General features: G+C 50.4%; 1 protein-coding gene across 1 annotated transcript in view; it reads left to right on the forward strand.

Annotated features, from left to right (window-relative positions):
- The window catches only part of nab (NGFI-A-binding protein homolog), a 526490-nt gene that overhangs the window by 151521 nt on the left and 361189 nt on the right, over positions 1-13780 (forward strand). Inside the window, exon 2 of the mRNA XM_075693896.1 lies at positions 10624-10725. Within this exon, the coding sequence (XP_075550011.1) occupies positions 10629-10725 (97 nt within the window). The 5' untranslated portion in view covers positions 10624-10628. The remainder of the gene's footprint in view (positions 1-10623; positions 10726-13780) is intronic.

Consider the following 13780-nt stretch of genomic DNA (forward strand, 5'->3'; position numbering starts at 1 on the left):
GAAGTTTGCAGGGACGGCATGGCCACAATTAGTACATGACCGGAGTAGTTGGAGGAGTATGGGAGAGGCCTTTGCCCTGCAGTGGGCGTAACCAGGCTGATGATGATGATGACCGTCTATTCAGACTCTTTGCCAAAAATAGGTCGTTATTTGGCCACAGTTTCAAGTATACTTCTTTACGGAAAAATACAATCGAAAGGGTTAGCCTAGTCGTGAGATATAAAAATGTTCTTTACAGGGAAAACCGACACGCCCGGCTATTTACTCTGAGCGATGGTGTCAGTGAATGGAGCGCATGGCACGCGAGTTTTAATGCGTGAGCATTCTTCGGCGAGCACCCCAGCGCCGTCACGCGAAAAGTGTGATGCCTTGTGTCTGAAAAAAAAATGAGTGATTTGCAAAGTTAAGACAAATAATCGTTATAATAGTGTAAATGTGCATGCTTGGCAGCTTTATAAGCAATTAGGAACAATTAAAAAAACACCACAAAGAGTCTGCGCTTAAAGATACGTAGGGCTCGGTAGAAATCGCATGGCGAAGGTTATGTAGGGGCAGGCCAACTGAAATTTGGCTGTATGCTTACGCATACTTAGACAAGCGTCGTGATGTCTCTGCATTCTTCTTCTTTTTTGCACAAGCTGCTGAAGCGGGTGCAATGTGCTGGAGCGACGCAGCACGCCAGTGCTGTGCAGAACGAACAGGCGTCGCTCCTCGATGGCGTCGCAGGTTGAAAGTGAAATGACGGCGCGCTCATACACGTCTCAACTGAAACGGTAGTGAGCTGTGCCCATCATTTCCTGGTGTTTAGCGCAACGCCTTGAGAAACAACGGACAGCAGAGGAGACACACACAAGTACTTGTGCACGTCTCCTTGTTATTGAAGCTTCTTTTCGCTACAGACTAGAAGACGACGTCGAACGAACAAGGCTGAAAGCCCACGCCCGTAAAATTGCTGCGCACGACACTCGTGCCAGCAGCCGAAGGCACCGCGCTGCAGCCGTCGCTTTGCACGTGCATGCATTCTGCGTCTGTCGGCTGTTGCATTTCGCCTGCGACACGCGGATTTGCCGGCGCGACTGCGGCGGGGCGGCAGACATTTTGGCCCGTTCGTCGTCGCCGCAACGCTCCCCGCCAGGTGTTTCCAGGCGTTTCCAGGCATGTTCCGATGCCACGTGTCTTCATGTGCGTGTGTGAGTGTATGTGCCATTGTGCCCAAACCAGGCGGTGCGACAGCAGGGATCACCCTCTCATTCCAGTCATTGTGCCCGAACCAGGCGGTGCGACAGCAGGGATCACCCTCTCATTCCAGTCATTGTGCCCGACCGGCAGCGCTACGACAGTGTGCGTCACCATTAGCCCATTGTACATTCACGTGCTCGTCTATTGAGGGGTTCCTTCTTGCCCTCAACTGCGAGAGTATAAAAACAGCTGCCCCCGGACGCCAAAGGGAGGGCTCCGATTTCTTCTGTTGAGTAAAGTGCTCTCCCGTCTCTCTACTTCGGTCAACCTGACCGCCAACTCTTTGCGATGTTAAAAATAAACAAGCTGTTTTGTTGTTACCAGTCGACTCATGCTTTGCCGGGACCTTCGGATGCTTCCAGTTGTACCCCAGGCCGCCAGGCCAACGCTACCCTTGGGGCTTGCGACCCAGGTACAACCACGGGCGTCAGCGCCGAGTTCCCAACAACCGATCGCACCAGCGGTGCGATCCAAACATCTGGTTGGCAGCGGTGAGATCGCCTCCGACTTCAAACAACTGTCTGCCAGCGGTGAGATCGCGACAACGGAGGCCAGCAGCGAAGATATGCAGTTGACTGTATGCTGAGCAGCTCAACGACGATCCGGGAGCAGTGCAACGAGCCCTGTGTGATGACTGGTTGCCTGCAGCGGAACGACTGCGCTGGACTCTTGGCTGCGAGGTTTGGTGAGTGCGGGACTTTCTTCTTCTGAGCTTTGCCAGGCTTTTGTTAGTGTCAGAAACAGAGCTGGTAATTGTGGTTGTCGTTGCTGCCGGGTTAGTTGGCGGCAAGACAATAGTAAGCAGTAGAGAAAGCAGCATTCAGAGCAGCCATGGATTTGAAGTCGTTGCGCAAACCGAAATTGTTGGAGCTTGCAAGAGAGTTGGGTCTGGATGTCTCAGACAAACTAAGAAAACCTGAACTGCTAAAGGCTATTCTTGAGTTAGAGGCTGAGGATGACGAGCTGTCGGAATGCCTTGAGACCATTGAGGAGAGGGAGACTGCAAAAAGACAGGAGCGCGAACTTAAAGAACAGAAAGAAAAAGAAGAGCGTGAACGTAAAGAACAGAAAGAGCGAGAGCAACAAGAGCGTGACCGTCAACACGCTTTGGAAATGAAGCGTCTTGAGGTAGAGATGGAACGCGCTCGTAATGGAAGTCAGGCACACGGTGCAGGAGAACGCGTATTGTTCAAAATGACTGACCTGATGCGGCCGTTTAAGCTTGGAGAGGACATTGGTTTGTTCGTGGTTAACTTTGAGCGAACGTGCGAGAAGCAGGGGTTCTCTCGGGAAACGTGGCCACAGCGCTTGCTCACTTTGTTACCCGGCGAGGCGGCCGACGTAGTCGCTCGCTTGGATAGAGAGGAGGCAGAGGATTTCGACAAAGTAAAATCGAGTCTGCTAAAAAAGTACCGGCTGTCTGCGGAGGCGTTCCGTCGGAAGTTTCGGGAAAATGAGAAAGGCAGAAGTGAGTCATATACGGAGTTTGCGTACAGGCTTATGTCAAACATGCAGGAGTGGCTCAAAGAAGAGAAAGCGTTTGGTGACCACGATAAAGTTCTGCAGTGCTTCGGGCTAGAACAGTTTTATAGTCGGTTACCGGAGAACGTGCGATACTGGGTCTTGGATAGGCCAGACGTTTGTACGGTGGCTAAAGCCGCTGAGCTAGCCGAGGAGTTTGTGACGCGTCGGGCTCGCGGAGCTAAGGACGGTCAAAAGGGTGAATTTGGCTCGAAGTTTGAGAGGCCGAGGTTCACGCCCATGAGATTAAAGGGGGACACGCGTAGTGAGGATGCGAGTGAAAGCAGTCCGACCAAACGTAAAGAGACGGCGGCAGCCAAACGCAGAAAGCGGTTCGAGATGAGGCGAGCGCGCGTTTGTTATACGTGCCAGAAGCCGGGTCACTTTTCGGCGCAGTGTCCGGAAACAACACCAAAAGTTGTGTTTTTTTCATTAGGCAGCACTGACGAGAACATGAAGCTTCTCGAGCCTTACATGCGAGACCTCCTCGTGAACGGGAAAGAGTGCCGAGTGCTTCGCGATTCCGCAGCTACGATGGATGTAGTTCACCCCTCTTACGTAGAACCCCATATGTTCACGGGCGAGTGCGCATGGATCAAGCAAGCCGTGGAAGCTCATAGCGTGTGTCTGCCAGTAGCAAAGGTGCTTATTGAAGGACCTTTCGGAGCGCTTGAGACAGAGGCGGCAGTGTCATCTATGCTGCCACCCCAGTACCCGTACCTATTTTCAAACAGGTCCGATCACCTCCTGCGCGAGAAGGGGCTTTTGTTTGGTGAAGCTAGTGTTCAGGCCTTAACCAGATCGAAGGTTCGGGAGCTCGCTGCAAAGGCGGTAGTTGCGGGGCCGACGTTATCAAACAACGAAAAAGGGTCAGAGGCGCAGCAAGCTGATATTCAGAGCACGCCCGAACTGAATAAACTTGAGTCTGTAACGTTAAAGGCGCCAGATACTGGAGAGGAAACGCCCGACACGGGAAAGTTAGAAGAGCTATCTACTGATTTGCTCATCGCGCCTACGTCCGACGGACTTAATAGGTTGCTAAAAGTCAGCCGGTCGGCTTTGATAGCCGAGCAAAAAAAGGATGGCAGCCTGGAAAACGTGCGCTGCAATGTCAAAGAAGGTATCGCCAGGAAAACTGCGCGTTTTGTGGAAAGAGGTGGAGTCCTGTACCGGAAGTATCTAGACCGCCGAGGAGTGGAGTTCGATCAGCTGATCGTGCCTCAATGCTATCGTCAGGATCTGTTGCGCTTGTCACACGGGGGTTCGTGGTCCGGACACCTAGGAGTTAAGAAAACTAAGGACCGTCTCTTGCAAGAGTACTATTGGCCAGGGTGTTTTCGGGACGCAGACCACTTCGTGAGGTCATGTGACACCTGTCAGCGGGTGGGCAAACCAGGGGACAAATCGAGGGCGCCGTTGAAATTGGTACCTATCATTACGGAGCCTTTTAGACGGCTCGTTATTGATACAGTGGGACCTCTGCCGGTAACAGCCACGGGGTACAGACACATTTTGACTGTGATCTGCCCAGCGACAAAGTTCCCTGAAGCAGTGCCGCTTAAAGAACTCAGCTCAGTTGAGATAGTTAATGCACTACTGTCCATATTTGCGCGAGTTGGTTTCCCTGCGGAAATCCAATCAGATCAGGGCACAGTGTTTACTAGCGCTTTGACGACAACTTTTCTCGAAAGGTGTGGGGTAAAGCTGTTACACAGCTCAGTGTACCACCCACAGTCGAATTCCGTTGAGAAGCTCCACTCCGTCATGAAGCGCGTGTTGAGAGCGTTGTGTTTTGAACATCAAACTGACTGGGAGCTGTGTCTGCCTGGGGTGATGTTTGCGTTAAGAACCGCGCCGCATGCGGCTACGGGGTTTTCGCCAGCTGAACTGGTGTACGGTCGCTCGCTTCGATCTCCGCTTCGCATGCTTCGAGAATCATGGGAAGGCAGGGGCGACGACCCAGTCGTGGTGGAGTACGTACTTAAGCTCCTCGAACGCTTAAGAAGGGCACAGGAGTTGTCAGGTGAAGCAATGGCAAAGGCCCAGCAGAGGGCCAAGGTTTATTATGATCGGACAGCCAGGGCCCGTCGTTTTGAGGTGGGCGATGAGGTCATGATATTGCGCACATCGCTAAACAACAAACTAGACGTGCAGTGGGAGGGCCCAGCACGAATTGTTCAGAAACTGTCGGACGTTAACTACGTGGTAAGTCTGCCAGGAAAGCGGAAAGCACAGCAAGTTTACCACTGTAATCTGCTCAAACCTTATAGACAAAGGGAAGCAGTGGTGTGCATGATGGTAAACGTTCCTGAAGAGCTTCCGGTCGAGCTTCCGGGACTAGGCTCAGTGACGAACAGGGAAGACACCGGTCAAGTCATTAGTGACCTTATCAGTAAAGCACCGCTGTCGCCTGAGCAGAAAACCGAACTACACCAGCTATTACAAGAGTTTCAAGGTCTGTTCTCTGAGAGGCCTGGTAGGACTTCTGTACTTACTCATGATATAGAACTTACCTCCCCAGAGCCAGTACGATCCAAGGCGTATCGGGTGTCACCCCGCCAGAGCGATATTATGGAGGCTGAGGTAAAGAAAATGCTACAGCTCGGTGTTATTGAGGCAGGTGAGAGTGATTATACCTCCCCTTTGATTTTAGTTGAGGTACCGGGCAAGGAACCTCGTCCTTGCGTCGACTACCGCAGGCTTAATTCCATCACTAAGGATCAAATTTATCCGATCCCTAACATCGAGGAGCGCCTTGAGAAAGTTAGTAGCGCTCAGTTTATTTCCACCCTAGATCTTGTCAGGGGTTATTGGCAGGTTCCACTTACAGAAGAGGCTAGTAGGTATGCGGAGTTCATTTCACCAATGGGAACATTCCGTCCTAAAGTGTTGAGTTTTGGTGTGAAGAACGCGCCATACTGTTTTTCAAGCCTCATGGATAAAGTGTTGCGGGGACAGCAAGAATTCGCTTTACCGTATCTAGACGACGTAGCGATATTCTCCGCATCCTGGTCTGAGCATATGACACACTTGCGGGCAGTGCTAACCCGCCTGCGCGAAGCGGGCTTGACAGTAAAGGCTCCTAAGTGCCAGTTAGCACAGGCCGAGGTTGTCTACCTCGGTCACGTGATTGGTCAGGGTCGTCGCCGCCCCTCTGAAATAAAAGTGGCCGCTGTGCGAGACTTTCCGCAACCGCGCACAAAGACCGATATTCGGTCGTTCTTAGGTGTCGCCGGCTACTATCAGAGGTACATCCCCAGGTACTCTGATATCGCGGCTCCCCTGACGGATGCTCTAAGAAAGACAGAGCCTCAAACAGTCGTCTGGGACGAGACAAAGGAAAGAGCTTTTAGCGCCCTAAAGAGTGCCCTAACGAGCCAGCCTGTGCTACGATCGCCAGACTATGCAAAAGGGTTCATTGTTCAGTGCGATGCTAGTGAGCGAGGCACGGGCGTTGTACTGTGCCAACGGGAAAATGGAGAAGTAGAACACCCCGTCCTGTATGCTAGTCGTAAGCTGACCAGTCGTGAGCAGGCGTATAGCGCCACCGAGAAAGAGTGTGCGTGTCTCGTGTGGGCCGTTCAGAAATTGTCATGCTATCTAGCCGGCTCGAGGTTTATCATTGAGACGGATCACTGCCCTCTCCAATGGCTGCAGACCATCTCTCCCAAAAATGGCCGCCTCCTGCGCTGGAGCCTCGCTTTACAACAATATTCCTTTGAGGTGCGTTACAAAAAGGGGAGTCTCAACGGTAACGCCGATGGCTTAAGTCGAAGCCCCTAACGTAGGAATCAGCCTCAAAATTGTTTGTTACTGATGTTTTTCTTCCTGAGGCAGGATTTTTTTTAACATATTGCTTTTGTTTAGTGTTTCAAAGTGATGATATGCTTTCTAGTGCAATTTTCCAATTTGTGGACGCGTTCTGAGTGATGCTAGACTACTGTAAGGAACTAGGCAGTGGTATAAAAAGGGGAAAGAGCCTGGCAGGGCTTAGTGAGGGTTGTGCCGTGCTTGCTGACTGAGCGGTTGAGTTTCAGCGTAGTTCTAACGCTTGCCGGGAACGAGAACAAAAATGTGAACTCTCCCGAAGTCACTTTGCAGTGTCCCGTGCGAACCTGAACGAGAGAACGAGGCCTTCTCAGTGCGCTGCGCTCAAGAAACGTCGAGGGACGCCCGACTTCGGTTATGAGCATCATCGAGCGACATCCCTCCGGACAGCGGATGCAGTCCCCTGTCCATCGGGATCTCCTTCCCCCGGCGGGGCGGTCTGTTGCGTTTCGCCTGCGACACGCGGATTTGCCGGCGCGACTGCGGCGGGGCGGCAGACATTTTGGCCCGTTCGTCGTCGCCGCAACGCTCCCCGCCAGGTGTTTCCAGGCGTTTCCAGGCATGTTCCGATGCCACGTGTCTTCATGTGCGTGTGTGAGTGTATGTGCCATTGTGCCCAAACCAGGCGGTGCAACAGCAGGAATCACCCTCTCATTCCAGTCATTGTGCCCGAACCAGGCGGTGCGACAGCAGGGATCACCCTCTCATTCCAGTCATTGTGCCCGACCGGCAGCGCTACGACAGTGTGCGTCAGCATTAGCCCATTGTACATTCACGTGCTCGTCTATTGAGGGGTTCCTTCTTGCCCTCAACTGCGAGAGTATAAAAACAGCTGCCCCCGGACGCCAAAGGGAGGGCTCCGATTTCTTCTGTTGAGTAAAGTGCTCTCCCGTCTCTCTACTTCGGTCAACCTGACCGCCAACTCATTGCGATGTTAAAAATAAACAAGTTGTTTTGTTGTTACCAGTCGACTCATGCTTTGCCGGGACCTTCGGATGCTTCCAGTTGTACCCCAGGCCGCCAGGCCAACGCTACCCTTGGGGCTTGCGACCCAGGTACAACCACGGGCGTCAGCGCCGAGTTCCCAACCAAACCGATGCCATCGGCGGGCTCCAAACACGGCCTAAGTTGCTGCGCTGTCGTGCATGCGCCGTATTCGGTAATGGACGTCAGCGGCGGTGGTCGTATAATCGCCACAGCGATAATAATAATAATAATGGTGGTCTGCTTCAATTAACAAGTTCGTCAGAATTTCAGGGGGCAAGAAGCAAAACAACCTTCCGCGACCGGAAATTCCATGCAATCGCGTTGCGTTGCGGAGATAGCCGGCCCGATCCCGGACGCGGCGGCCGCAGTACGGCGGTGGTGTGCACGCAATTCCGGCAGAACCCACCTCGTCATGAGTGCCAACCTTGATCGGCGTTGAAGCAATCTTGCGACGCACCGTATTACCGCCCCAAAGATTTCACGCGTGAGCGTTGCTCTCCCGCATTTAGTTTAGCTGAATGTGCGCGTGCGTGTATTCGGGCAAGATTGTCTTATTTATGTAAATATTTTAGTATATGTAGGCGCTTCTCCTGTCTGCTTCTAGTCTCTGCCTGTGTCACTTCACGCTACAATTCAAGACATGTTACCGTACCAACTCGCGCAACTTTCCACCCTTGTGCTTTGAGATTGCGGCTAGCACTGGAGAAACAGCAAATTGATTTTCCATAATTTAAGAGAGGCACATGCCCACTGGCTCGTATCCGGTGACCAAGGCTGGCGTCCCGTGATGGGTTCGGAACCACGTGACTACAGCACGGCAGTCAAATACTCTGCACATTAGACCATGTACTACTCGGTAACCCAAGGACGCGCAAAATGATTAGAGAACCGGAAAGTGATCGATTGATAGACACCAGAGAGTGCGTCAAGTATTCTAAGAATGCTAGTCGCATTCAAACACCCGTGTACTATGCATGCGCATACGCTAAAAAAACACTAGGAGGTGAGTGAGTGAGTGAAACAACTTTATTTGGTCCACAATAGACGCGATCAATGTCAACGTCACCTGGCCAGGCCCACTCGGGGACCACCAGGTGGAACCTGACGGCCCTCTCGCGAGCCCTCTGGACTGCCAGGGTTTGAGAGGTCTGATCCTGGGCCCTAATTAGCCTCGTCATTTCCTCTTGGGTGAAAGAGGAGGTCAAAATAATCAAATTGTGGTTCTGGTCCGCAATACACCGGAGCTTAATTTTAAAAATGAAATAAAATATAACGCGCAGAGTTCTAAAAACTAGTCGTAAAACCAAAAACTAACAAGCAAACAGTAGAAACTATTACAACGCTTTCCAGGACAAAAAAAAAACGTATATAGCTTACTCAGCTCAAAGGCAAAAATGCATAGGACACCGACACTATAAGGGATCATAAAGAGCGCAGACACGAAACAGTGCAAGCTTCGCTGAGCGTCCGTCCTGTCCACTCCGTTTCTTCGCGCCCGTATTGCCGCTCAATGACAATACATGATGCACCAACAGGCCCAAGAGTGTACGCTTCTAAACTTCGCTTACATTGTGAATTATCTTGATTGGTTTCTGACCGAAGTTCGATTTTCGCTATTTGTTTTTTTTTTTTTCCTTTTCCTGAGCGTTTCCTTGTATCATGCCTTAAAGCGCTCCTCACCACGCCACACAGCAAATTTTGGTTCTCGTTGGCAGTTGTTGCGTGTCCGCTAGGGAGCGCCCTACCGCAAGACTTTTTCAAGTTGGCTCATTATTAGCCGACAGAAATGTTTCAAGTGTCGCGAACTCGGGAGACGAAGTTCACTGCGAAGATGGGCACCCTCGCCACTTACCCTCGTCTAGCCTCGGCAAGCAAAGGTCGTGTCACGTCACGGTCCGCGCCCCATCTTTTTTCTTGCATTTTCTTGCTGCGAGACTCGCTTCCGGCGACGGTCTCGATCCCGCGACCGCTTGTTTCGTTTCGCCCTGTGTATGTGCGCGATAAGACCTCCGTTGCTTGTAGTATGGCCGCCTCGGCCAAGCCGGATCGCTTAGGGCGTTTGGAGGTGCTTACTGCGACACACCGCGTCGCTGTACCACTGACACCACACTAGCCGTATGCACCGACCGATTACTTGCCTGGCAATTGATGAGATTTAACGAGTGATTGTATAGAAGTGCTTTAGTGTTGTCCACCAGAACGGAATTTGCGTTCTCGTGTGATGAATGGAGCCCTGCTTCTTTTAAGAAACCTGGCCGCAGCGTCGGTCACTTTCCGAAGGTGTATTCCGCACATTGATTCTCCGGTGGTACAAATGTGGTCAGCGTGAAGGTCTGCGCCTTCAGCGCCTCAGCATTTGGGTGGCAACTTGAAGACAACAGTGTGAAAGAGGGTAGACTTGCCACCGACCTTTGTGGAGTTCCAGGAACTGCTGTAGACATATGTGTGTTTTCCTCGATTTCTCGCTTAACCATGACCTCATCCCTCTTTGTCACATCTTGTGTTATAAAGAATCACGAAGGCCTATTCACGTTAAAGCTATGCGAGTAGGCGCCGCGGTATCGATCGTACAGAATTTCTAAGTGTACAACGTCCAATGGACGAAGAAGGGATTGCGCGGCAATTTGCGGTTCATTTTTACATAATCAGGGTAACCTTCACATGTCTTGCGCACGCAGGTCATTCGATAATTTGACCAAGGTTACCTCGGAATATCATTTGATCGCTATTTCCAAAGTAAACCCGCCGTGGTTGCTTAGTGGATATGGTTGTTGCGCTGCTAAGTACAAGGTCGCGGGGTCGAGTGCCGGCCACAGCGGCCGCATTTTCGACGGCGACGAAATGCAAAAACATAAGAGAGCTTATACTTAGGTGCACGTCAAAGAACCCTGGGTAGTCCAAATTTGGCGGAATCCCCCACTACGGCGTGCGCCATAATCAGGTCGTGGTTTTTGCACGTAAAAGCACATAATTAAATGTCTCATTTGCAATGTAGCGCAGGAAATTGTGGGGACGTGCAAGTCACTAGTACGCGTTCTATCTTTGCAGTCGCGATGACGTCGCAGCCCACCAACGAATCCGAGCTGCAGTTGTACAGGGTCCTCCAGCGAGCCAACCTTCTCTCGTACTACGACACCTTTATTTGTCAAGGTAAGTGACGCCGCCCGAAACTTGAGGTGATCATGCGGCAGTAGGCTGACATCCCGCTAATTATACGGCAATTGTTGTAATGCTGTACGTTTTGCCGCGCCTTAAAGCAAGCCTTCTGTCAACAATCATCTTGAGCTTACGCCAGTGATATGAAATTAAAAAAAGGCCCATTCGTACGCAAGCATTTCATAAGGAAAGAGCCAGTGACATTGCCCATTGCTTGAAGAAAAGATAAAGAAATAATTAAACATACGAAACAACCCTATGCGCGCACTCGCCAATACTATTTTGTTTGCGACTGAGCGACGAGCAATAACACGCATTCCGCGACTGTGCTGCGCACAGGCGAAAAGGCCCCGTACGCCAGTGAGGGCGCATAGCTTGAGGCCCGAGCTCGCGGGTGAGTAAAGGTTATGCTCAAGAAAAAGGGCAGTGCGGAATCCAGGGAGATGCGACAATAGGTTTTTATAACCATCTGAAGCCAACAGATACGGAAACCAAAATGTGGTGAGAAATTATTTGCAGTTTTAATTTTAGCGTAGATATAATAAGATAATGGGGAAATCAAGGTACACGTAAGAACAACTTGCTTGTAGTTGGAGACGAGCACCCAACCTCCGCATGGCGGGTGCGCGCTGCCCGCCCATTTGTGCAACGGCTGTTCCCGATTGGGTGTCTATGCGTGTGTAGCGTGTCTGATCCTGGGAGCCAGCGCCACGCATTGTCGTGACGTTACATGACGAACATCCTTTTGACGGACAACACAACTTACTATACGTGAAGTTTTACAGGCAGGCAGCTGACCAATAAACCCTCGTATGCTAGCCGAAGGCATCAAGCCTGCGGGCTGGAGTCGAAACCCTCGCTTGGCAATGAGCGAGAACAACGGGAAACTTCTGCAATAAATGCGTTGAAAGGGGGGGGGGGTATTTGCTTTTTGACTCGTTCGTTGCATAGCGAGGGTCTCGATTCCGGCACGCATCTGTCCTATTCCTTGACAGCATCGAGCGATAACAACGTTGCTTTAAGAACTGAACATTTTTTATAGTGACCGTGATGCATAGTCAATGTAACTCTGCATAATAATTTAGGGATTTCTCAAAAAGATCAGCTAGCACTTACTTTTTTATGACACTGTAATGAAAATTTTTCGTCGATATCACGGCATCAGTTCTGCCTCAAACGCAGCGTCGCTAGCAATATCTTGTCCGGCCAAAATTTGTGACAATTTCGTACAGAAGGGAGCGCATTCTGCCCTTGACTTCTGAAGTAGCGAACAGCCTTTCGTTGCTTGCCGCGCACTTTCCACACAAGTGAGCGAGGGCCGGCCAATGCGCTTTTCATCCCGCGCATCGCATCGCCCGAAAACGCAGACGCTCGTGACCTCTGCATTTGTCATCTTCTTGGCGTGCACAACATGATTACGGTATAAACTTCGCTTTCGGCAGGAGAATGCTAGAGCATCCATCTTCAGCAGTGCACAACGCTCACCAGGTATTCGTTGCGCACTCAAACGTAATTCTTGCCTGTGCAAGCACGTGTTGCTCAGTCAACCAGCTCCATCTTACTTATCTCTAGGAAACAGAAAACGAAATTGGAACGCCAATCAAACGTCGATTAAAGAGAAGGTTTTCTTGAGCAAGCTGGAGGTGAGAATTGGGTGCATGAACCACATATTTTCAGAGCAGCACTGGAGAGAAAACGTTTGTTTGACGTCAATGGCCTTCCAAATTTTTCTCGTCAGTTATGATCATCACTTTCATCAATACCGTCAATACCGGGAGTGTCTTGAATGGCTTAGCTGCTATTCCAGAGACTTCCAACTTCAAAGCAGCTTTAGAGCATATTTTTTAGTTTGAGTATATCTGTGTGTTTTTTCTTGTCTGTTCGTTACTTCGTGTTTTTCTTCTTTTCCCGCACTATTATACGAATGTACACCAATGTAATGATTTGTATCGCTAATCAAATGTATAATGTTGCACCGTTTCCAGATTGATTCTGTTTGATGTTTCCTGGATTACTAAGAATGTATTACTGCTCCTTACTGTAATTCCCGTAAGGGCCCTGAAAGTTGCTAAAAATAAATAAATAAATAAATACCCATTGGCCTCAGGGACTGCTTACCCAGTAGCACCAGCGACACATACGAAGTGTCCTCACATATCCAGTGCATCATCATGATCATGATCATCATCATCATCATATTTCTATGTTCACTGTCGGACGAAGCCCCATCCCAGTGATCAAGTACTTCTCTTTTTCGCCAGTGATTCTTACTTGCTTCTGCAAATTTCTTAATTCCATGACCTCGCCTAATTTTCTGCCGACTTTGACGGCGCTTCACTTCCCTTGGAAACCATTGTATAACTCTAATGGTCGGTCGGTTGTCTGCCCTACGCTTGCCCAGCTCCATTTTTTTCTCTTATTGTCAACTAGAATATAAACTGCGCCCATTTGCTCTCTGATCCACACCGACTTCTTCACATCATATCACATCACTTTATTTTCCTTAAAGACTCCTTTCGGAGTGCTACATAAGGGGCGGGACAAACTGTAGGCGTTTACAGCAGTCGCAAATGTTGATGGGCAGGTTACGGCAGCGATATGATGGAGAAGGCCGTTCCAGTCACTTTCTGCTCGTGAAAAAAAAATGAGTTGATAAATTCAGGATAGTACAGGCTCGTGGACGAAAAACTGTTTAGCATTTTCGTGCCTAGCATTTTTCGTGTCGTTGGCTTGTTGCACGGTCTTTAACGTGTTGTTCTCGAGCTTCTTCGCTGACCTCTCAGTTCGCGTTCCTTATGTTAGTACGGGTGGAATGCAATGTTTGTACAATTTTCTTTTCAATGACACTGGTAAGCTTCCAGTCAAGATTAGGTAATGCCTGCCGTATGTAATTCAACCCATTCTTCGGCAAATTTGCTCGGGATAGCGTTTGGTGGCGCGCCTAGCCTGGAGCGTCTCGTGGTTTGCGCCTGCACACACCAAACCGGCGGCGCCCTTGCCTTTTCCAATTTCAGTGCGCGGGCGCGATGGGGTAGCTTCTCCTCTAGGG

This window comes from Dermacentor variabilis, chromosome 5 (genome assembly GCF_050947875.1).
Source record: "Dermacentor variabilis isolate Ectoservices chromosome 5, ASM5094787v1, whole genome shotgun sequence".
Taxonomy (NCBI): domain Eukaryota; kingdom Metazoa; phylum Arthropoda; class Arachnida; order Ixodida; family Ixodidae; genus Dermacentor; species Dermacentor variabilis.